The following is a 23,515-nucleotide window of genomic DNA, read 5'->3' as shown; positions in this document are numbered from 1 at the left end:
AAAATCACATGTGAACCTCCCTTTTCCAATATGCTGTGTGCCCTACAGGTCCAGAATGATTGTGAGAGAGAGACAGAGTCAGAGACAGAGAGACAGACAGAAAGAAAGACAGAGAGACGGAGACAGAAACAGAAACAGAGAGAGAGAGAAGGAGAGACAGAGAGACAGACAGAAAGATAGAGACAGAGAGATAAATGGACAGATCTGGGAATACCTGAAACAGGCACATAGAAAGTAAATTTTTCTATCAAAAAATTAATCATTTAAATGAATTTTCATTTCTAAATCAAGTGAGATTTTTATTCAGGTTACATGGCCCATCTGGCCTTCTCTTGTTCCTCCCTTTCTCTGTTCCCAGATATCTTGAACTCTTAAGAAAAGAATGTTTGAAACTCCCCCATCAGCTCCTTTTCAAGCTGTTTTAAATCTCCTGAAATGAGTTATTCGCCTCCTTCTGTCTTAATTTAGGTCCTTTGTCTAGAATTCCTGGATTTGGCAAGGCTCTGTCTCCCTGGATGATATCCACAGGTGCCTTTTGTTAACATAGGGCAGAAACTGTTTATGCAAAACTCACAAAGTGGCCACTCCTAGAGGATCCAAAAAGGGAGCTGGATTTTGTGCAAATCTTTCAAATGCAACCTATTTTAACTGGGCAGAAATTTTATCTTGGTCAGAAAAGGGCCTCTCTCAGCCTGCTGTCAAAAAAAAAAAAACTAGCTGAAGTCAAAAGGGTGGGAGAGACTTGACTCCCCTCTCCAAAGCTTAAAACAGACCTCAGTTCAAGTTAGCTTTCAGGTTGGCCACTCCGTTTAGTTCAACCCAAACAGATTCAGAGTTTGGGGCCCAGCTCAACCATGTTGGCGATCATTTGTCTTTCAATGTCCGACAAAACCAAATCAAGACACTTGAGAAAAAAGTTCTCAAATATATCCTACACATTGAAACCTCCAGGACGGGTAGTTTTCAGCACAGCACTGGGCTGGGACAGTTCAGTCTTCTGCAAAAGTAGGGAGAGGCAGTCTACTTCACTGCAGAAAGAAATCTGTAAGAGCTTAACCGGTGTATTAACAATAAAGAATTACCAAGAATAAGGCTCGTTTGGTGTTCTTGTTCTTTAAACCAGAAACCTGCCAGCCAGGGAGGTGGGTCAGGATGAGAGGGCTTCAGCCCAGAGGTTTAGGAGTCAAAAGACAAAGGTTCTAGGGCCAGACTGGCCACTTGCTAGCTCTGTGATCTTGGGCATGCTATTTACCTCTCTGGGTAAATCTTTCCTTATCTGTAAAGTGAATGGGTGAGGAAAGGTCAGCTCTGAAGGTCATTTTCTATCACAGTACCTACCTAGGAGGCATTTGTGCAATTCATTCACCGCACTGGGGCTCAATTTCCTTTTTGAAACTGAGGGAGGTTGAGGCCAGTGGATAGCTGGAGCTTGGGAATTCTGAGATGCAGAAGCTATTTACTTGTGTCTACTATGTTTACAACTGAGTCTTCCAAAGGAGGAGGGAGCACTTGATTGCTCAGCAGATCCAGGTTCTTCCTTTGATTGGGACTGAGAGTGGCTGCTTCATTTCCATGAGCAAGATGGCAAGACTCAGTCTCAAAAATAAATGAATGACTGTGGAATTTATATAAACTAGATGGCTTCTGTAGTCCCTTTGAGCTCTATCTGTGATGTTATAACATATATGGACAGCTGATATTTAAAGAAAGGACTATGTGGTAGGTAAGGAAGAAACAGGGCAGCTAGGTGGTGCAGTGGATAGAGCACCAAGACTGGGCTCAGAAGATGTGGACTCAGACACTTATTAGCTGTGTGACACTGGGCAGGTCACTTCACCCTGTTTGCCTCAATTTATTCATCTATAAAATAAGCTGCAGAAGGAAATGGCAAACCACTTGAGTACCTTTGCCAAGAAAATCCCAAATGGGCACACATAGAATGGACAAGACTGCATACCTCACTAGTTGCTCCTTTGCCCCTATTTCAAGCTCCCAAAATGTAAAAGAAAAAAATCTGGACTTGACTACCCAGTTGGGCTGGCCTTTGTATAAAGCTGGAGCACGTGTTCCTCTGCACTTTTCTCAAGCTCCCAAAATGTAAAAGAAAAAAATCTGGACTTGATTACCCTTTGTAGTCTTTGTATAAGGCTGAAAGTACATCACCCATCTCATGAAGCAGGAGCTGGAAATTTATTTTGGAACTTGATTAAGCAGACATGACTATGTGACTCTGTGTATTTGTTGTTTGCAAATAAGGTGAAGTGGGAAGAGGAGAAAACAATTTTTTGTTTGCTGTAAGGCAATTTTTTGGGGAGCGGACCCTTTTTTGCCCAGGCTTCCTGCAGTTCCCTGCTTACCTTGTGGGTGAGCGAATGCTGCTTGAGGTGATGGGGCTGCACAAACTCCATCCCACACTCAGAGCAGATGTAGGGCCGGATATCTTGGTGCTTCATCATGTGGTTCTGCAGCTGACTGGGGTACTGGAAGGTCTTGTCACACTCGGTACAGTTGTACTGGATGGGCCCACGGTGAGAAGTGAGGTGCCTCTTCAGCTGGGCCAGGGTGGGGAAGTCCAGGCCGCACTCCACACAGATGTTCTCACGGCCGCTTTCGTGCTTGGACTCATGTGCCTTGAGCTCGCTGGGGTAGGCGAAGCCACGGCCGCAGATCCTGCAGTTGTAGGGCTTCACGTCACTGTGCTGCATCATGTGCCGCTTGAGGTGGCTGGTCTGTGTGAAGGCCTTGTGGCAGACCTGGCACTTGTGGGGCCGCGTGCCCTGGTGGGTCAGCATGTGGGTGTGCAGGTGGCTGAGCTGCTTGAAGAGCTTCCCGCAGCGGCTGCAGGCGTGGGGCTTGATGCCGCTGTGGCCCAGGATGTGGGTGACCAGGTTGTATTTGGAGGTGTAGGACTTTTCGCACATGGGGCACTGCCAGCGCTTCTGCTCCCCGCCCACGTCCACGTAGTAGCTGTCATCGATCTGGATGTTGACGTCCACCCGCTCCACCTTCTGCTTGCTTTCCTCGCTCTCCTGGCTCTCGGCTTTCGCGGGCACGGCCGGCTGGGCTGGATGCTTGGGCTGGAAGGAATGGCGGCTGTAGGCGAAGCCCGGGGGAGCCATGAACAAAGGGAACACCAGGCCCGGGTGGACCTTGGGGTAGTAGGAGTATGGCGTAGACAGGAAGGGTGAGGGAGGCGGGGGGGACCACATGGTGCTAGGCTTGAGGGGCTCCTGCTTGATGGGCTTGGCCCCCAAGTGCTCCAGGGTGCGGTAGAACTGGAAGCCGATGTTACAGAGGTCAATCATCTGAGCATCGTACTTAGGGGCAGGGGGCTGCTGGAAAAGCAAAGGGAGGCCGTGGCTTTTGTCCTTCTCCGACTGGTGGGAAGTCGTGGCATCGGCCGGAGGGGGGTTATAGGGCATTTTGGTGGGCATGCTCTTCCGTTTTCGAGACCCACCTCCTTCCAAGATTCCTGGGAATCCATCCAGGTCTCCTGAAGGAGGTTCGTACCGAAATTGCGCAAAGGGCCCCCTGAACTCTTCTGCAAAGGGTGGTCTCTGGTGGGATTTCATCCTGGGAGCTCCCAACTGTAGGCAATGGGGGAATGGCGGAGCTCTTTTCATGCCCATGTTAAAACACACATCTTCGTCTTTGATTATCCTCGACTCGTTCTGCATTGTTGGGGCTTCCTTCAAAAAGAAAGAAAAGTTAGTTGAAAACTTTCACTTTTTCAGGTCTTGGGTGGATGAGCTCAGTGCTGATTTATAGAGACTAATACTTGCTTAGCATTGACCTTAATTTCTTCTTCCCAGGGCCATTTATGATACCACTTAACTTTCCTCATGCAAACAAGGTCAGCGGAGTGACAGAGCATTGGAATTATACCCTGGAACCTCAATTCTAAATCACTTTCAAGTCTAGTGCAAAATCTGACATTCTCTCAAGCTCTTTAAATCAAATCTTCAAATATTTATTAAGCATCTACTATGCAAACTGTGCTAGGCAGTTTTCTTTGGGGGATATACCTACATCACAGCATTTTGGGGTAAATTATATTAAATGCTTAGATTCTATAAATAACCATTCAAATAATTTATAAGTAACAAGCCCCAAGCTAAAGTCAGGTACGGCTTGGAATAATAATGAACAACTCATTCCTATAACATGTGAAGCTTTGCAAAGCACTATCCTGGCTATACATCATGAGGTAGATTTTTTTAGCTTTTTAGCATTGTAATCTGGAGAAAGTCACCTTTCCGGATTTTAGTTTGTTATAGTTTACTTGTTTCCAATTCTTAATGACCCCACTTAGGGTTTTCTGGGCAAAGATATTGGAGTGAATGAAATTGCCATTTTCTTCTCCAGCCCATCTTACATATGAGCAATTGGATTTAGATGACTAGGGTCACACAACTAGTAAGTGCTAGAGGTCCCATTTGAATTCAGAGCTTCCTGACTCCAGACTTCATACTTTATCCACTGTCTCCTCAGTTTATTCATTTGTAAAATGAGAGTGGATTAAATGGTCTCTGAAAGGTCCCTTCCAATTCAAAATCAGTGGTTTAGAAACTAAGACTGTGATCAAACAGGTAGAGAATATTTAAATATTCTAGATCTAACACCAGGTCTCCTGACCCCCAAGATAGTGGTGAATCCCCTATGCCCTGCTAACTGAAACAAAATGTCCCCATCTTGGGAAACTTCTCCAGGTATGACTCACTCTCGCCTTGCTGCTGCTGACTGTTCTCCATGTTGCTCCAGTTGTAGCTGGTTTTGGGTCATGATAGGATCATTCTTGGAAATTAAATTCAGCACACAGTTCAGTACAGAGGTATCAAATTCAAATGGAAACCAGGGCCACTCTTAAGGATCCCTGTGGACTCATATTGACTTAGAAAATCACATATTAACATTATCTATGTTCTGTATTTCCCCAATCACATTTTGATTTAATTTGGGTTTGATACCTCAGCCTCTGTTATACAGAACAGACTTAATACATGTTGTTAAATAGCTAACATTTATAGAGCTTTTGCTATGTGCCAAGTATTTTGCTAAGTGATTTACAGATATTTATTTCATTTGAGGATCAGAACAACCCGGGGGGATAGGGGGTAGGTGGGAGGTGCTACTAGGACATTTACTAGTTATGTGGCTCTAGTCAAGTAACTTTAACCCCATTTGCCTGTTTCCTCATTTGTAAAACGAGCTATTGAAAGAAATGGCAAATATTCCAGTATCTTTTTCAAGGAAACCCCAAAATGGGGTCACAGAGAATTGAATTGAAATGACTGAAATATCGGAACAACAAAGCAGAGATTCCTCGACAACCTTAGAGCCAAGAGCCAGAAGCCTCTACAATGTGGCTCATGTGTAGGTCTTCCTAAATGGCTGGTTTACAAGGATCAGGAAGGGTAACTTCATGCTGGAAGCTCACTACAATTCTTGGTTAAATAGTGTTTATCACCACTCTAGGCAAGCTTTGAAAGCACACTGATTATCCCTCATTAGAACATAAGTATCCTAATGAGATGTTTGTGGATTTTTTGTACAATAGAAGCTAATTTCTTTTAACTATAAAATAGGGTTTGTGTGTGAGTGTTGGAATGATACACACACTTGTACTCACACACAACAGCCCAAATGCCAACAATTCAAGTCTTTCAACTAGTGAGAATACTCTCTGAAATAAAGCCTCTGAAATAAAATCAGAAGAGGACTAAGTTTAAAAAAAAAAAAAAAATGATATTTTCCATTTACTGCCTGTGATTTTGAGTCAGTTTCTTCAACAAAATGGAGTTGATATTTTTACAACCTGCCTTTTGTTTTGTTGTTTTGCAAGGCAATTGGGGTTAAGTGACTTACCCAGGATCACATAGCTAGTAAGTGTTAAGTGTCTGAGGCCACATTTGATTTTGGTCCTCGAGAACCTCACTCCAGGGCTGGTGCTCTATTCATTGTGTTATCTGATTGCCCCTTTTACAACCTACCTTGCCAGAGTTAAAGATCAAATGAGATAATGGAACTGAAAAATAATATAAAACTGTCTATATTGCCCAAGACTAAAGAGATTATAATATTGATATGATTTGTCATTATGGCCATTATTGAGGCAACCAAATAAAGACCTGCACATAATTTATGATACTTGGCTGTGTGACTCTTAAGTAAGTAAAACTTAATTTCCCAGTGTTGCAGGCCATGTTCAGGAATCCCATTTTCTGCCTTTCTTGATTTTTCCAAAATATCTATGATTTATATACTGCTTTATACATTTTACATATACTATCACAACAACCCTATGGAATACACAGGATAGTTATTTTTATTATTCCTATTTTGTAGATGAAGGTACTAAGGCTGAAGGAAGCTAAAAACGTGCCTAAGGTGACAATAATAATAGGAAAGAAAATCAGAACATGTCTTCTAGATACTCTGATGTGAGCAGTGGGGAAGGGAGTATTCCCCATTTTCTTCCTCCCTCACCCCTCTCTCTGATTTCCTAGAATCCATCCCAGCTACTTGATTACTCACACGGCTTGAATGAGATGGGATTCACCAACTGCAATCATTCCAGTGAGATGAGATGAAATAGTCTTTGCCATTTGCTTTGTAACTGTCCTCAGGTCCTTTCAGCTTTGTCATCTACCCTAAATTTATATCTTATAACAGAGCTTCTTAAACTTTACACTCAACCCTTTTTCATCCAAGAAATTTTTTTTCATGACCCTGGGTATATAGGTATATAAAATAGATCTACAAATCAAACATTTTCTGATATTAAATCATCATTTTGTGACATTAAAATACCCCATATGAGGTTGCACGCACACTTTAAAAAGCTTTGCCCTCCAAAACTTGACAGCTTGACCTACTGGCACAGTCCAAGGAGCTCTGGGTCTTAGCATCTGATATTCCATCACACCTATAGGATTTCTGGGCTTTTCCATTGGCGCTGCCACTGAAATTTCTTTTATGTGTTGTCTCCCCTAATTAAAGGGTGAGCTTCTTGAGAGCAGGAATTGTCACCCTTTTTCTGTTTGGATGCCAAGTGATTTAACACAGTGCCCGACACCCTGTTAGTAATGACTGGCTGATTGATTACTGATGACAGACCCCCTACTCTCTCTAATGAATGAAAAAGCATTAGATACAAAAATGAAACAATCTCTGCCTTCAAGCATCTTACCTTAAAAAACAAGAAATGGTGATAGGGATTCTTGGGGCAAGCAGGATACAAAATATCTTACACCTATTCCCCTCACTTTCTACTAATACACATAGTCCCCTAGGCCTAAATGAAATGGGAAATGGAATATATAAACAATAGCAAGAAGACCAATTTGACTGGACTGCAGAGTGCAGGAAAGTGAGTAATATACAGCAAGGTTGGAAAGGTAGTCTGTGTGAAAGGCTAGAGGCTGATATAATGACTGAGGTGAAGACTTTGTAGATGGAGATTTTTCAAGGCAAAAAAATCAAGACATTGATTTTTCAGTTTCTCCTGGTCATTTGATCAATTTTCAGTCTTGCTTGGCAAGTGTATTTCCTCTAGGGCCAGGAGGGCAAGGATCTAATTTCAAGCTCTCATAGCATCAGTAAAAACTATTAATCTTCAAATTGGATCAGACATGTTATACTGGAATGAGGAGAACAAAAGGAAAAAAAAATTTTGCTGTTGCTTTGTTCAGAGAAAAGTCACCATCTCCCTGAATCTGTTTTATTATCTGCAACACTGAGAGAACAATACTATTTGCCTTATAGAACTGTTGTGAAACAAACATTGAAGTATGTTAGAAATTTGAGCTATGATATGACAAACATGGAAATATGTTTAAAAGAATTGCACATATTTAACCTATATCAGATTGCTTGCTGTCTTGAGGAAAAGAGGGCATAAGGGAAGGAGAGGAAAAAAAATTGGAACACACATTTTTACTAGAATTAATGTTGAAAACTATACATGTATTTGGAAAAATCAAATGCTATAAATAATTTTAAAAAGAAATATGAATTATAAATGCTTTTCATCTATCTATTTTGACTTTTTTTTTCAGATAAGCTTATGTGCAATTAGGCAGTAGATCCCTGCTCAAATTTAGAGAAAATATTTCTATTCTGATCATTTAAATATTTGCATAGAGGACTTTTTCCTCTATTACTTTTAATTCTGTGAAGGATGGTAGTAGAAACTTGTTGACATTTGAGGCTCTCTTCTGCCAACTTAAATTGGTGTTTTTCCTCAAATAATCATGGGGTGATTCACTAAAATAATATTTTAGTGAAGTGATGAAATGGATAGAGTACTAGAGTACTGGAACTAGAGATAGACCTGAGTTATCAGGCGCTTACTAGCTGTGTGATTATGCAAGTGACCTAACCTCTGACTGCCTCAGTTTTCTCATCTGTAAAATGTAAATGATGATAGCACCTACTTTGCAGGGTTGTTGTGAAGATAACCTGTTGTCTTGTTGTGAGATTGTGAACCTCAAAGTACTACACACATGCTAGATATTATAATAGATCTGCTTCTTAGTCTGTTTTTTTTTTTAAGAAAAAATTAAAAGTGTATTAGAGGGGCAGCTAGGTGGCGCAGTGGAAAGAGCACCAGCCCTGAAGTTAGGAGGACTTGAGTTCAAATGTGACTTCAGACATTTTTCACTTCTTAGCTGTATGACCCTAGGCAAGTCACTTAACCCTAATTCCCTCTGCAAAAAGAAAAAAAAAAGCGTATTAGACTCTTAAAAAGCAAAGGTAGTTGATATCTTTATCCCACATAGTATATCTACAAGGAATTGCAGAATTAGAAAGGAAATGTCTCATATACTATTTACACCAAAGATTTTTTTTAATGAAGACTTTGTTTGAAAAAGTTTGCTAGCTTTAAAATAAATAAGTGATCCAGAAGCTTCCCAGTCTCACAACCACTGAGATCTATCCATCAGAAGCTGTGTGGAATCTCATTCTGTATAAAAGATTTGGGGTGGTTACCACCTATCTTTCAAAGGGTTAAAAGGAATAAGATCCTTTTGGCCCTTTGTACTCATGAGAGGATAACTTAAGCATAGTTGCTGACAGTTATTAATATCCCTGTCCTGGAACACAGTTGGAAGATGTGGATACATGGACACCAAGTTCTAAAGAAAGAAAAGGTTCTGGCAAAGTTATATAGACCCCAAATCCCACTCCCTGCCAAGCCAGCCCCTACATTGCAAGAAGACTCTTTTTAAAGCGAACTGGTTTTTGTCATCTTGGGTCCTGTATGATTTTTTTCCCCCTGAGGGTCCTAGAACAGTAACTGAATCCTAGGAAACCCGAAGGCAGAATTCTTCTGACTCTAAACTTGAGAGTTGTTTGTCCTTTGGTCAAATGAGGACAGAGTTGGAGCCAATGAAGAATTCAGCTTTCTTGATCCAATGAGGAACTGGGTAATAGAGATCCTTTCACAAAAAGTGCTCTTCAAAAAGCTCTATCAAAAAAGATAGGTCTGGCTGCCACTAAATACCATTTCATTCCATCTGGGGCAGCTGTGTGGCTTTTATATTAGTAGTACATGCCAGAGTAGATTAAGCTGAGTGATCACTTGAACTCAGTATCTGAACCAATGGCGAGTCACCCTGGGGCTACCCAGCTGCATAAAGGGGAATGAACTGGCCCAGAAATGAAACTCAAACTCCTGTATCAATTAGTAGTGGAAACAGACTTGTGAGAGTCTACTGTGGTCCTAACCTGGGCAAAATAGAGAGAATAAGTCTCATTTAAAAACATAAACAAAGCCTTCATGTTCACACTTAAAGCAAGTCTGATGAGTACAGCCTTTGTAATCCTTGCCCCAGATCACCCCAGGTTCAATGTGAAATCCTTGGGAATGTCATCCAATTCAAGCATTGATAGGCAAAGCTGCTTGGACATTTTTCACAAATTTCATAGTAAACATAAATTTAGATAAATTTCAGAGATAAGTCTAATCAATCTGATGACCACCTGCTGCCTCTGTTGGAGTTCCATCAAATCCAAGGCATGGAATCTGCCCAGTGAGATCAAGAGGAAGAGGGAAGAAGGAACATAAAACGGAAGAAGGAACATAAAACTGAAGAAGGAACATAAAACTGAAGAAAGAACATAAAACTTTGCAATAATTTGAATATTCATGGTTTGTGAATGCCTATAGAGTAATGAGAATCATGGCACCATGGATTTTGAACTAGAGGGGAATCTAAAGAGCATATAATCTAACCACTTAATGATACAGATGAATAAAGTGAGATCCAGAAAAATTACATGATTTGCTCAAAGTCAGATATGAGAATGTAGCTGAAGGTCAAAGTCAGATAGGAGAATGAACCTTTACTGTGCTTTGGGGAACATGGATATGTGTGTGTGTGTGTGTGTGTGTGTGTGTGTGTGTAAGTAATTTGTCTCCTTCCCATTGAGTCTTCACGTTTCTCTCTGACACAAATGGGCTGCATTAACCTTAGTTCTCACTTACCCTTTGCTTTACATCTTTTACACTTTATATGTATTAATGTGTATGACAGTTACATATTGTGTATTCCCCCTAATTATTGGTTAACTACATGAAGGTGTCCCACAATAACACAATGCTTATGGTTTGCTCATTATTTTTCTCACAATAGCCTCATAAAAGGTTGTCATTTGACATACTAAGAAATTGAGAAATAGGAAGTCAAGAGACTGACCTCATGTCATACAAATAAGAAGTAGTAAAACCAGAATTCAAATGTGATGAATTCAGCATCTGCTGTTTTCTCACCATCACTATCCAATTACTTTTCATATTGAAATCATCTCTCCCCAGCATAGTGATCTGGATATAATGGGCACTTAAATATATCCATTGCCTTGTGGTGATGGCTTACATCTCCCCAAGGATCTGATCTCTGCCGTCCCTAATACAACCCATCCTCTGTATGACCTTTGTAACTTGCTTAAAAGAGTTGGGAGAAAACAGAAAAGTGAGAGTGAAACTGCTTTATTCCTTAGACTTTAGGTAATTCCTTTTGCAAAATTGTTATGGGTTTGTAAGGCACAGGATGCTGGCTCAACAATGAGTGGGTCAGTGTAGAAAGGAAATTTACCAAAGGGTTACATGCAGATCAATGGTCTAAAATTTAGACCATTTAGGGGTCCTCAAACTTTTTAAATAGGGAGCCAGTTCACTGTCCCTCAGACTGTTGGAAAGCCGGACTACAGTAAAAACAAAAACTTTTGTTTTATGGGCCTTTAAATAAAGAAACTTCATAGCCCCAGGTGAGGGGGATAATCGTCCTCAACTGCTGTATCTGGCCTGCAGGCCGTAGTTTGAGGACCCGGAATGAAAGTTGAATTAGAAGAGGAACCCAGGGTCATGTGTATACATCTGGAAATGTCTAAGAATCACCAACCATGGCTTTGCTATGGAAGGGAGAAAGGGACACCTACTTTGTACCAGGCACTGGGTTAATGGCATTATAACTATCACATTTGATTCTATTGCTTGAGATAGGTGTTATCTGTATTTTATAGTTAAAGAAAACTGGATACAAACTAAGTTAAAGGGACTTGCTCAAGGTCACAGTTAACAAGTATCTGAGATTGAATTTGAATTCATCACATCATAATGGGGGAAAAACATGCAAATAATTATGTCCTTACAAAACATATATAGTATAAATCAGAGAGAAAGAACATTAAAAGAAAATCCAAAGTCCTAGTTTCTAGTCTTGGCCAAGTCAGCAATTTGGTGTGTGACTGACTGCAAGGATTTTGGCAAGTTACTTTATTTTGAAGGGCCTGTTTCCTCATTTGACAAATCAAAGGATTGGACCATTTAAAGTCTAAGGTGGAAATGATGCAATAACTTGAAGTCAGGAAGACCCCAGTTCAAATCCTGTCTCGGCCATTAATTGTATATCTCTGGCCAAGTTCTCCATGTCTCAATGAACAGTAACACTGTAACACAGTAACAATTAGAAGTAACAATAGTAGCTAGCTACCTCAGAGTTGTTACCAGGACCAAATGAGTTAACATATAAGTATTATATAAATGATAGCTTATCATTTTCACTTCTAATATCCTAAATACTTAAAACTTCTGCCTTCATCCAAGGACCCTTTTTCACTTGATGGGACTTCTCATCTCCCTCTCACTGTTCATATTAGTCTAGATAGTCTCTGGTGTCCATTGAAACACCCAATCCAATGGTCCTTAGTGACATATGACTGGGTGACACATTTTTCAGAGAACAATGTATTGGAAAAGCTTCAGGTTAGAAAGAATTATGTATGTAAATAAAAGAAGGGGAAATCACACAGAAGACCAGCCAATAGGAAGGTGAGAACTCTTGGTTCTGAAAGAAAATGCTTCTAAAGATGCCCTTTTATTGGGGATTCACCTACTGCACCAACATGTAAATGCTGCCCAAATAAATTTGCTGGTATTTTGTGGTTATTTGAATCCAAGGTCATTCTGGGAAATGCTATTAGAAAAACCACAATGAGTCAGCAAGCTAGGAGCAGGTTTATTTGCCTCCACTTAATGTTACTGATTTCTACTCAGTCTAAAGTCCAAGAAAGAACATATTACTCATTCCTTGAGCCCTCTCCACAAGAGAATGTGGGCATTCCTTTAATACCTCAATTTAAACCTTCATCTTGGGACAAAAAGGGGAAAAACAAATTTCCTTTAAATTTTTTTTCTCTCAATTACATTACAATTTTTAACGTTTGTTTTTTAAAATTTGAGTTTCAAAATCCCTCCTTCCTTCTCTCCTTAAGAAGGGAAGCAATTCTATAAGATTATGCATGTGCAGTCATGCAAAATTTATTTCCATATAGCTATGTTGCAAAAGAAAACATGGACAAAAAAAAAACCCCACAAGAAAAATAACTTTTTCAATCTGCATTCAGCCTCTACCAGTTCCTTCTCTGGAGACGGAAAGCACTGGAAAAATACATTTTCTAGAGTTAAACTAATGAATTCATCACTGTTTCTCTCCCTCTTTCTTTCCTTTGTGAGTTGGGGATGTGATGGTTTAGCTAGGCCTAACTTAGTACTGCCCACAACCAGGATATCCCTCTGTAAAGGAAAACATGCAAAAAAATCTTAAATGTTGGGCATATAGGTGGAAGAAGAAAAGCACCAGGAAAAAAAAAGTACTGGGGGGAGGGAGGGCGGCGCAGTTCTAGGGAGGAGGCCGAGTTTGTAGGAGGACCAGGAAAACAAGGAAGGACCAAAAGATTTTTGGGGAAAGGGATCTAGCTGCAGGGTCCTATGATGAGCTTGACTGGTTGTTCCTGCATTTATGTGAACTGCTGTTTCTGCTTCTGCATCAAGAGAACTTGGGTCCAGAAAGTTGTTCTCATTCTTATTAAAACAAAAAAACAAAAACAAAAACAAAACCATTGCTGGGTCTCTTCCCACCTGAAAGCATTTGCCAAACAATGCTCAGCTAGGGATAGGCAAGGACCATTTAGGGCTTGGCTGGGGAATACATAGACACCTCAAAGAACTAAGTCATTTATCTTGAATAACTTTGTCCTGAATAATTAAATGTTGCAGAGGCAGGAAGAAAAGTAGAAAGCTTGGATTGTGGTTATGCAACTCTCTCTCAGGGCTCTTTTAATCCATCAGCCTCCAATCCTTGTTCTGATTTAATTTGCAGACCTGACTTCCTCCTTTCCATTACAAATGAGCTCCCTTTGTTAACAGTGCCTGGTAAGATGCCCTGGATCACAAAGGTCATTATTCCCAACCTTTTTCAGTCTGTCCCCACCCACCTCCTTCCAAGTTTCCTCATATATATAAAGTGAGGTGGTTAGACTGGATGCTTCTAAAGTCCCTTCTAGTCCGAAAAACTTTGTTCCTCTGATCCTGGAAGAAAGATGGGGGTCATTGGAGTTTGCCGATTGAAAAAAGGCTTCAGTAAACCTTCTTGTACATCCTATTCAATATGAAAACAAAAATGAATACTAAGGTTTAATTAATTGGTCAACAAGTATTTATTAAGTCCTTACTATATCCTAGGAATTTTACAAAGCATTAGGGATACAATGCATAGATCACTGGGCTTGGAATCCAGCAGGCTCATTTTTTATGAGTTCATATCAGACCTCAGTAACTGGGCAAGTCATTTAATGTTGTTTGCCTCAATTTCCTTATCAGTAAAATAATTTGGAGGAGGACATGGTCAACTACTTTAATATCTTTACCTACATGATTTAGGGTTTTCTTGGCAGAGTCAGACATGACTGAACAAATGTGCCTGGCTGCTCTATTATATCTTCATTTTACATTTACTAGTTACTGTTATTTTTTCATATGACTGTAGTTTGCTTTCCAAACTAGATATAAGCTCCTTGAGAGAAGAGTTTCATACATCTTTGATCTCCCTTCCCTGGACAACAACATGTAACATGGTGCTTTGTACATACTTTGTACCCAGTGAAAAGTTGATTGATTGACAACTACCATGTTCAGGGTAGATTTGGGCCACTGAACTCAACCAGTATTTTGATGTCCCTGGAGGACTCCTCTACTCATCTGGGGCCCATGCCAGCCTGAGTTTACACAATCTGACTGCCAGTCTATTCCCAGGGTGCTAAGTAGGTTATTATGTCAAGCTACTGCTCTGAATGGCATTAGCCTCAGATGCATGGCCTTCCCCTGGCATTAATATGGGGGTTTGGGGTCAGTATGACAAACTACTATGGCTTGAACCAGGAGAATTGCTCATTTCAATGAAATAGTGAAGATGTAGAAAAGAAGGCAAGTTAGAGGCAAAGATACAAAGAGTTTTTAAAATGCCCATACAGACACAGGATATATGATGGCACAGACAGCATAAAAGTGATTGATCATTTTCCTGGGATTCCAGGGCATTTCGGATGGGTTGAGATGGGTGAGAGAGAGGCCAGGAATAAAAGGAGGATCAAAAAAGGGATTGCTTGGGTTGGATGGGATAATAATGATTCCAGATGATAACTGGAATAGTGATCTCATTCTTTTTTTCTGAAAGGAAGAATGACCATTATACTAGAAATAATCAAATAACTGAGCAAAACACTAATAGGGAAATGATATTTGAGAGGAGTGAGGCAGTAAGCTTGCATTTACTTTTGACAAATCAAATCACTGATTTAGAGGAAAGAACTACATGATACACACATGTGAATGGTTGTACAAGAGTATGCACAGATTTTCCTTGCCTAATTCCAGTTAGCTTTGATGTGGGAGCTTTGGGAAATGCTTCCCAGCTATGCATGACTGAAGAACTTGCCACAGGAAAACATGAAAAGTTCTCCATGACCCAGAGTTGTCTCTTGATTTCTGGACATGAAGTGTAAGGATTATTTCTAGCTGCCTCCTCACAGGTCCTGTTCTCTTTTCCAACCCTCATGTTGCTGTGAACACATAGCCATCTCTACTTTTGTGTTTATTTTTTCCTGATCTTGGTAAAAAGAATGGCTCAGAAGAATGGTCTCTTAAAACTATATCTAAAAATTATCCCTTTTTTCTTCCTCCTGATTAAAATTTCTCATTGTGATTATTGATCCTAGAAGAGCCTTTTGTTTCCAAAGGAATAGTCTAGCAAGATTTCCCTCAGTAACTATCAGAATGCCATAGAATACATAGATAGAACAAACTTTAGAATGCATTGTACATTCCTCTTAACTTATAGATGAGAAAAACCAAGGCTCAGATATGGTATTACATGTAGAAAGAGCATTAGACAGGGATTCAGGAGAACAGCGTGTTCTAATTCCTTTGCATGTCAGTTTCCTGATGTGAAAAGACTAGATGACTTTTAAGATGATTTTCAACTCAAGACTTTTGAGATTCTCAAGTAACTTGACAAAGTCATAGCTATATTTTCTAAGGGAACATAACTTAAAAAGGGCTCAATTCACCCCTCCCTCCCCCCAAAAGGCAACAATTCATGATGAATTTCCTTCATTCTTGATTCATTCCTATCCTCTATGCTTTCACCTTTGATTATAACCAATTAAATAAGATAGAATTTAGAATTATTGTCTCCATGATATTTTGATATTCTTTAAAATTTGTGTTTCTCCTTTTAATTAACCTTTCTTTTATTCATTCCATGGAGCATCATTGGTATCAGGACGATTCAATTTCGTTGAATTTGAATCTGGCCTCAAACACTAGCTGTTATTAACATAACCAAGTCATTAACCTTGTTTGCCTCAATTTCCTTATCTGTAAAATGAACTGAAGAAAGAAATGGCAAACCACTCCAGCATCTCTGCCAAGAAACCCCAAATAGGGTTACAAAGAGTCTGACGTGACTGAGAAACAACTGTAACAGTAATAGATGACCTCTGCTTAAGAAATTCCTTCCTCTAAGACTGGTAGTTCTTAGTGATTATCTCTCTCAAGTTTCCTCCTCCTCCTCCTCACTGCCAGTACCATGTTCAGACCCTGGTCACCAACCTGGATTATTTCAACAGCCTCTTTGCTAATCTACCTGACTCCAATCTATCCTTCTGTAGCTTTAACAAAGATTACAAAGTAATCTTCCAAAAACTTACTTTTACTCTCCCTCTTCCTCTTCAAGAACCTGCAAAAAATTCCATTGATCTCATTGAACTCAAAGCTCCCATTTTATTAAAAGGCCTTCCATAGTGGTTCCACATATCTTCTATTCAAACAATTTCTACTACTTCTGACATACCCCTACAATCTCCAGGTTAACTGGGTCAATCTTGTCACCAATCCTTACACATATATAAGATACTAATTCTTCTCTGAGCCATCACATTTTTTTTTTGCCCTTTACAGAAAGGTATGTGGCAACCCTGTGTCAAGCAAGTCTATCTGGCCCATTTCCCCAACACCATGTGCTCATATCATGTCTCAGTGTCACATTTTGAAAATTTGTGCAATCTTTCAATCTTTTTCTTCATTATTATAACTATTATAGTGATCTGTGATCAGTGATCTTTGATGTTACTACTAAAATTATTTTGAAGCACCCATATAAGATGAACTTAATTGACAAATGTTGTATGCGTTCTGACTACTCCACCCACTCTTTCCTCTAGCTTCCCTATCCCTCAAACATAAAATTAAGCCAATAATATAATAACATCTAAGTATCTGAGTGAAAGAGTCAAATCACTATGGTAAACTTCATTATTTTGTTAAGAAATTGCCACAGCTACCCTAATAGCAACCACCACCCTGAGCAGTCAGCAATCATAAACACTGAGATAAGACCCTTCTGCCAAAATATTACAATGACCCAGTAGATGAAGTACTAGCTGTGGTGTTAGGAATAAATACCCAGAGTTCAAATTTGACCTCAGACTTACTCGTTAGGTGAACCTAGGCAAGTCAATTCCAAATGCTACCAAAAACAAAAAACAATAAAAACCCAGAACTAAAACAGCAAAAAAAAAAAAAAAGCATGACTTGCTGAAGAAGGCTAGAATAATAGTCAGCATTTTTTAGTAATGAGTTTTTAATTAAGGTATGTACATTATTTTTAAAAAACATAATACAATTGCACACTTCATAGACTATAGAAGAGTAAAAGTAACATATGCACTAGGAAACCAAAAAATTCATGTAGTTCACTCAATTGCAATATTTATCGAGGTGGTCTAGAACCAAATCCTCAATGCCTCCAACGTTTGTTGGTGTTCAGTTGCTGTCCCAAACTAGGAATATCTTTCTTCCTCTTTTCCAAAAATCAAATTGTACTCACCTTTCCAGATTCACTTTAAATTAGATTGTATTAATTGAATCATCTTGAATTAATTTTTTCTCCACAAAGCCTTTCAAACTACTCCAAGCCTAACTTTTACCTACCTACTCCTACTACCATTATTAACATTATCATAATCATCGGCATCATCATTACTTACATTTATATTGTGCTTTGAGATTGCCAATGTATATTGGCATTTTTTTTATTTGATCCTCAGTAGATACTACAGACATCATCTCTAGGGATGAGAAAGTCAGAAAGTCAGAAAGGGAAGTAATTTAACCAATTCAACCAATGTTCACATTGGCATTGAAGATGCCCATCAAACCTGCATCTGTATTAACTCCTAGTCCAGCCAATTTTCTTATCAATGAACTCTGAGGTCTAAGAATACTAATGATCTGTTCCACCACCAGCACCTCCACTTTTATTTTCTATAGCATTTTTCCCCATTCTCTATTTCACCAACTAGTCTTGTCCGGTCTTCCCAGGTAGATTTTAAGTTGCTTGAGGACAAGAATCAGTTTTTCTTGCATTTCTTCCCCCCTCCCCCATCCCCAGCTGACGCTCTAAGTGTGAACGATTTCTGATTGCTTGGTTGAGATCACATGGACAGACGTTGTTGTGTTTGCTTTAAAAACCAGAAATATCTCTAGCTTCAATAGAATGGGAATTCAGGCAGTCTCTCCATCTGGGGAATAGTGCCTGCTTCAGCCGATTCAGAATCAGCTGGAATTAATTTGACATGGAGGCATTAGCAACCACTTAAGAGGTTGTGTCAGCTATTCATTACCATCATTATTATGCACCCAGCATTTAAATTAGTGTTTTCCTTATAATCCTTACAATATACTTGCTAGTAGTGTGGATCAGCCCCCAACCCCTTACGCCTGGGTCTAGATCTGAAGCAGTAGGAAGTGAATGTGAATGAAATGGACCACGCATGATTTTTGCTCCCCTCTGCCTACCTCACCACACTCCTGCAGATCCCCCAGAGCTGAAGGGAGGCTGCTGGAGAAAGGACCAAACAACATCTGGATGGGGGGAGGGGAGACAGGGCGGGCCCAGAAGGCTGCTCTAAGCACATTGGCCGAGTTAGACTCAGGGAGGGAGGGCAGCTGCTGCGCTTAGAGCCAATGAGAGCAAGGTTTCTTTTAGCAAAGAGCTCAACCTCTGAGCCAATAGGAAATAATGGGCAGAGAAAAATACCTCCCCTGGGTAATAAAGACTCGCAATTTTAATTAGTTTTCTGTGAAATTGAAATGGTCTCAGGAACTTACATTTTCCTGATTTTTACATTATACCTTTTTAGCTGAGATTTTTTAAAAGCAGGGAAGGGAAAGGAGGCTCCATCAAAATAATAACATTTTCACACCTCTGGTTTCCCTAATTTTAAACTTCATTCTTGTGAAGATCATTAAATCCATCCCTATCTTTTGCATTTCCTGGCTCCTAAACTGGCCCTTTCCTCTAGTCTCAAGTCTCTTAAATGCAATCTAATGCAGAGAATGAGAACTACTTCTCAGAGATCACTGGAGTTACTTCCCTTCCAACTCTTCTCCTGTCCTGGATTCCAGGATACTAGTATTAGAACTTTATAGTTGGAAGAGACTCGAAAGACCATGTCATTCAACTTTTTTTCATAATTGAGGAAACTAAAGCCTGAAGTAACTATGGTCACATAGGTAGTGAGTAGTAAGCAGGGTAAAGCTCTAATTTGAATATAGGATTTTCTCTTGCAGCAGGTTCCATCTTTATATGAAAGAAACCTTAGCTACAGAAGAAAACTACCTATTATTCAGTGTTTTATTTAGTATAAATGTTGTTATTCAGTCATTGTTTAGTCTTGTTTGATTCTTTATGACTCCATTTGGGATTTTGTTGGCAAAGCAAAAAGGTGACGTACCTGACCCAGGATTACACAACTGTTAAATATCTGATGCTAGTTTTAAACTCCAGAAGATAAATCTTCCTGAATCTGGGACCAGTATTCCATTCCCTGTATTACTTCTTGGGAAAGAATGGAAGGTTTCTATCCAGGGATTTTTCTCCTTTAAGATGTGTAAATTCCAATTAGTGCCATTTCTGCACATCTGGGATGATGGTGACATTACCAAGTCACTGTACTTATCCTAGCCCGGAATGTGACGGATGAGAAAAGCTTAGCTATTCCACAAATCAGAATTCTGCCAGTCATGAGTTCTGCTTGTGTGCAAATTGAAGATATCTCTCCTTTCTACCTCTATTTTTTTTCCTTGTCAGACCTCATGACCTCTTCCTTTCCCCTCTTAAACTGACAGCCCAAACATAAGCAAGGCAGACCTAATTCAACTTCAGAGGACAAAAAGCAATTGTAATGGGCATGTGGGAAGTTTCCTTTCCTACTTACTATTCAAGCATGTTAAAGAAAAATACCTCTATTATCCACACTAAATTTGTAGTCCCAGCTCCAATATTAACTAGCCTTATTTAATGGGGTAAAGCTTCTAGGAGAAACATAGCAGTGATGAGATCCCCTAACCGAGTGCTTTTATTTTAACAATCTGTCTGTCAATGATTCTGAAGTCTTTTGGCCCTAAAATAGTCCTACAAACTTTGACTGTCCGATAATCTGCTGGTTACTGATAGCCAAGTTCCTGAGACAACAGTGAATAGACCATTTCTCAGTTCTACCATTGGGCCACAAAATTAGTATATCAGTCACATGAAGAACTGAATCTCTTGTCTTTTCCTATAAACTTTGTCTTCTTGCTCCTGATGCTTTGCTAACTCTTTTGAACTGAGCCTGCTCCAACTGACATTACAATTACAATAAACTTTGTCCCTTGACTTGGAGATGGATTCAAGCCTGTCAATTCTTTTGAAACGCCTCGGAACACTGGTCTGCAACCCCAACCTTTTGGGATTTTCTTTTAAATCTCAACATTATGACTTCATGAACAAGTCACATTACTTCTGAAAGTCTATTTTCTCATTTGTAACATGGGTATAATACCTGTGCTACTGACCTCACAGGATGTTTGGGAGACTGATGAGAAGACAGTATATGTAAAGGATAGAGCACTATTTAAAAATCAACTGTTACCTCTATTGTATTTTGCTAGTCTTATAAATCTAAGATCTTACCTATAAGATTTAACTCATTTATGCCATTATATCCTTTGATGTACTTATCCACATCCTCCATAAGGTTTCCATAGGAGATCCACCCAGGACTCTGGAGGTCTTCCTTTGGATGATTTGAGGTTTATGGGGATTAACATTGGATCCTTAAAGGCATTGCTAGAGATTCTGGCAAGCACCACATTATACTTTAAATATAATTCCAGCTTGCCTTCCTTCTGAGATTCAGCCTGCAAATGCAGCAGTAGGCAGGTCTCTTGGCTAGGTGATAAATTTCCTCTTTCTTTTCCTGCCACTGGGTCAGGCTTCCAAATTTTGGTCAAAACTCTCCAAAGTTACCACTTATCTGTTAATAGCCTTTTCTGGGTCCTCATATTTCTCCATGCTCTTCTCTAGATTTCCCTGACATTGCTCTCCCAATTCCCCTCCTACTTTTCTGATTACATCTCAATCTCATTTGTTCAATCTTCAACTAGGTTGTATTCTTTAACTATTACTATCCCCCAAAGCTCTATTCTGGACCTTCTTATGTCCTTCTCTGGTGACCTCCTTGGCTCCTGTGAATCCAATTATCACCTCAAAGAGGATGCTCATTTATCCAGCCTCAATTTCTCTTTTGACCTCCATTCTCACATCTCCAACTACCTATTTGAGATAATATCTTGAACTGGATTATCACCCAAAAGTCTTAAGTAAAATATGAACAAAACTGTACTCAAATATTTTCTCTAAAACCTCTGCTCTTCCTAACTTCTGTTACTGTTGAGGGCACCAGTCACCCCAGTCTGGCACCCTGGCACCCTAGATATCCCCTTTCAGTCTCTATCTATCTTCATAAAATGTGCTTCCCACTTTTATTTTCTACTTTTTCTCTATATTACCACCATTCTGGTGCAGGCCCTTATCATCTTATGCATAGATTATTGCAATAGCCTTCTGGCTCAACTTGAGCTACTCTAGTCAACCCTTCACTCAGCTGCCTAATTGATGTTCCTGAAGTTCAGGCCTGATAGTGTCACCCTGCCTATTCAGTGAACTCCAGAGGCTCCCTGTTACCTCCAGGATCAAATATTTTTAAAAACCCTATCATTCAAAATGCATAAATTGGTTCCCTAGCTGTGTGACCCTGGGCAAGCCACTTAACCCTAATTGTCTGGGGGTAGGGGGAATTTAGAAATAAACAGATTTCCTTCTACCTTTGTTTTCTTAGACCTTATTCCTCCCCAGCTCCTCTGATCTAACTTGATGTCAGGCATTTTTCTTGACTGTTCCCCATGCCTGGGACTCTCATCGTTTCTCCCTCCTGGCTTCCTTCAATTCTCACATTTTACAAAAGCTTTTTCCTAATCCCCACTAATGCTAGTGTCTTCCTTGTTGCTTACCTCCAATTTATGCTACATCCATTTTGGTTGTATGTAGTGGTTTGCATGTTTGCTGCTAGGTTGTAAGCTCTAGCTACTTTCATTGTATTTGCACATAGGCCTTGCACATAGTAGATTCTTAATAAATACTTATGAGTTTCACTTGGCTATGATCATCCATAGAACTGTCATTTTTAACTATAAAATGGAAACACTAACTTAAGTGTGCTTGCCTGCTTCATAAGGTAAGGAAAGAGCTGTGTGAACAATATATACATCCTAGGGTCAGTGTATACAATATGTATTGTTTCCCCTATATTTGGATGCTAGTTCATATTATAGTCTTTAAATATAGGCCTGTTAAGAAGGGTGGCTAGGTCCAGAGTCAGGGAAACTTCCTTTCCTGAGTTCAAATCTAGTCTCAGATATTACTAGCTGTGTGACAAATCACTTAAACCCTGTTTGCCTCAGTTTCCTCATCTATAAAATGAGCTGGAGAAGGAACTTGCAAACTACTCAGTCTCTCTGCCAAGAAAATCCCAAATGGAGTCACACAAGAGTCAGACAGGATTGAAAAACAACTAAAGAACAGAGAGGGGCTCCTTACAAAATGCTAAGCAGTATGATAGAGTTAAAAAGACCAGTAGCGCTGCAGTTAAAGGACATGGGCTCACTCCTATCTCTAATGTTTCCTATCAAGGTTACCATGAGCAGGTTATTTTGTTTCCCTGGGCCTCGGTTTCAGTATCTGTAGAATAAGGAACTAAAATAACTCTGTGGTCCCTTGAAGCTCCTATGTTCTTTGGGATTATTTTTTTTTGTTCATTAGCAACTCAGAAGTCTGATTACTAAGACACAAAGGGCTTGCAATCTGAATCAGTGAAAGGACCACTAACACCCATAAAAATCATAAGTCTTTTGAAACCTTCTATTAAAATATCCTTTGAAAACTTAATTAGCTCTTCAGCCTCACTCTTTTTTTTAAATTAGAAAGTAACTTAGCTCATTTTCTAACTTTTTTTTGAACTTCAAAATGTATTTTAAATCAAATTAACAAATATGTATTGATTGCCGCCTATGAATGAAGCACTCTGCCAAGTGCTTCCCTTTTTTTAAAAATCTAAAACTTTGGTTTCCCATTGAATTCTAGTACTTAAAACTACAGGGAAAAAAATGGTGAGTTTTAGAAGTATCCTTCAAACCTTCAGCTGTTGGTCAGTTTCCTAGCCAAGTTTTTCTTCCTGCTCAAAGGTCTTTTAGTGATGTTATCTTTGAGAAATGGGGGCAACTTTTATTCTA

The 23,515-nt window shown here is 39.6% G+C and overlaps 1 protein-coding gene across 3 annotated transcripts in view; it reads right to left on the bottom strand.

The window, feature by feature from the left end:
• The window catches only part of ZNF366 (zinc finger protein 366), a 111,907-nt gene that overhangs the window by 38,306 nt on the left and 50,086 nt on the right, over positions 1–23,515 (bottom strand). For all 3 annotated transcript variants that reach the window (XM_023495821.2, XM_031966702.1, XM_003759456.3), the window contains exon 2: positions 2,358–3,689. In XM_023495821.2, coding sequence (XP_023351589.1) covers positions 2,358–3,677 — 1,320 coding nt within the window. In that variant the 5' untranslated portion in view covers positions 3,678–3,689. The remainder of the gene's footprint in view (positions 1–2,357; positions 3,690–23,515) is intronic.

The sequence above is a fragment of the Sarcophilus harrisii genome, chromosome 1, assembly GCF_902635505.1.
Source record: "Sarcophilus harrisii chromosome 1, mSarHar1.11, whole genome shotgun sequence".
Taxonomy (NCBI): domain Eukaryota; kingdom Metazoa; phylum Chordata; class Mammalia; order Dasyuromorphia; family Dasyuridae; genus Sarcophilus; species Sarcophilus harrisii.
Note: the sequence above shows the minus strand (reverse complement) of the source record. Positions and strands in the feature narration are given on the sequence as shown.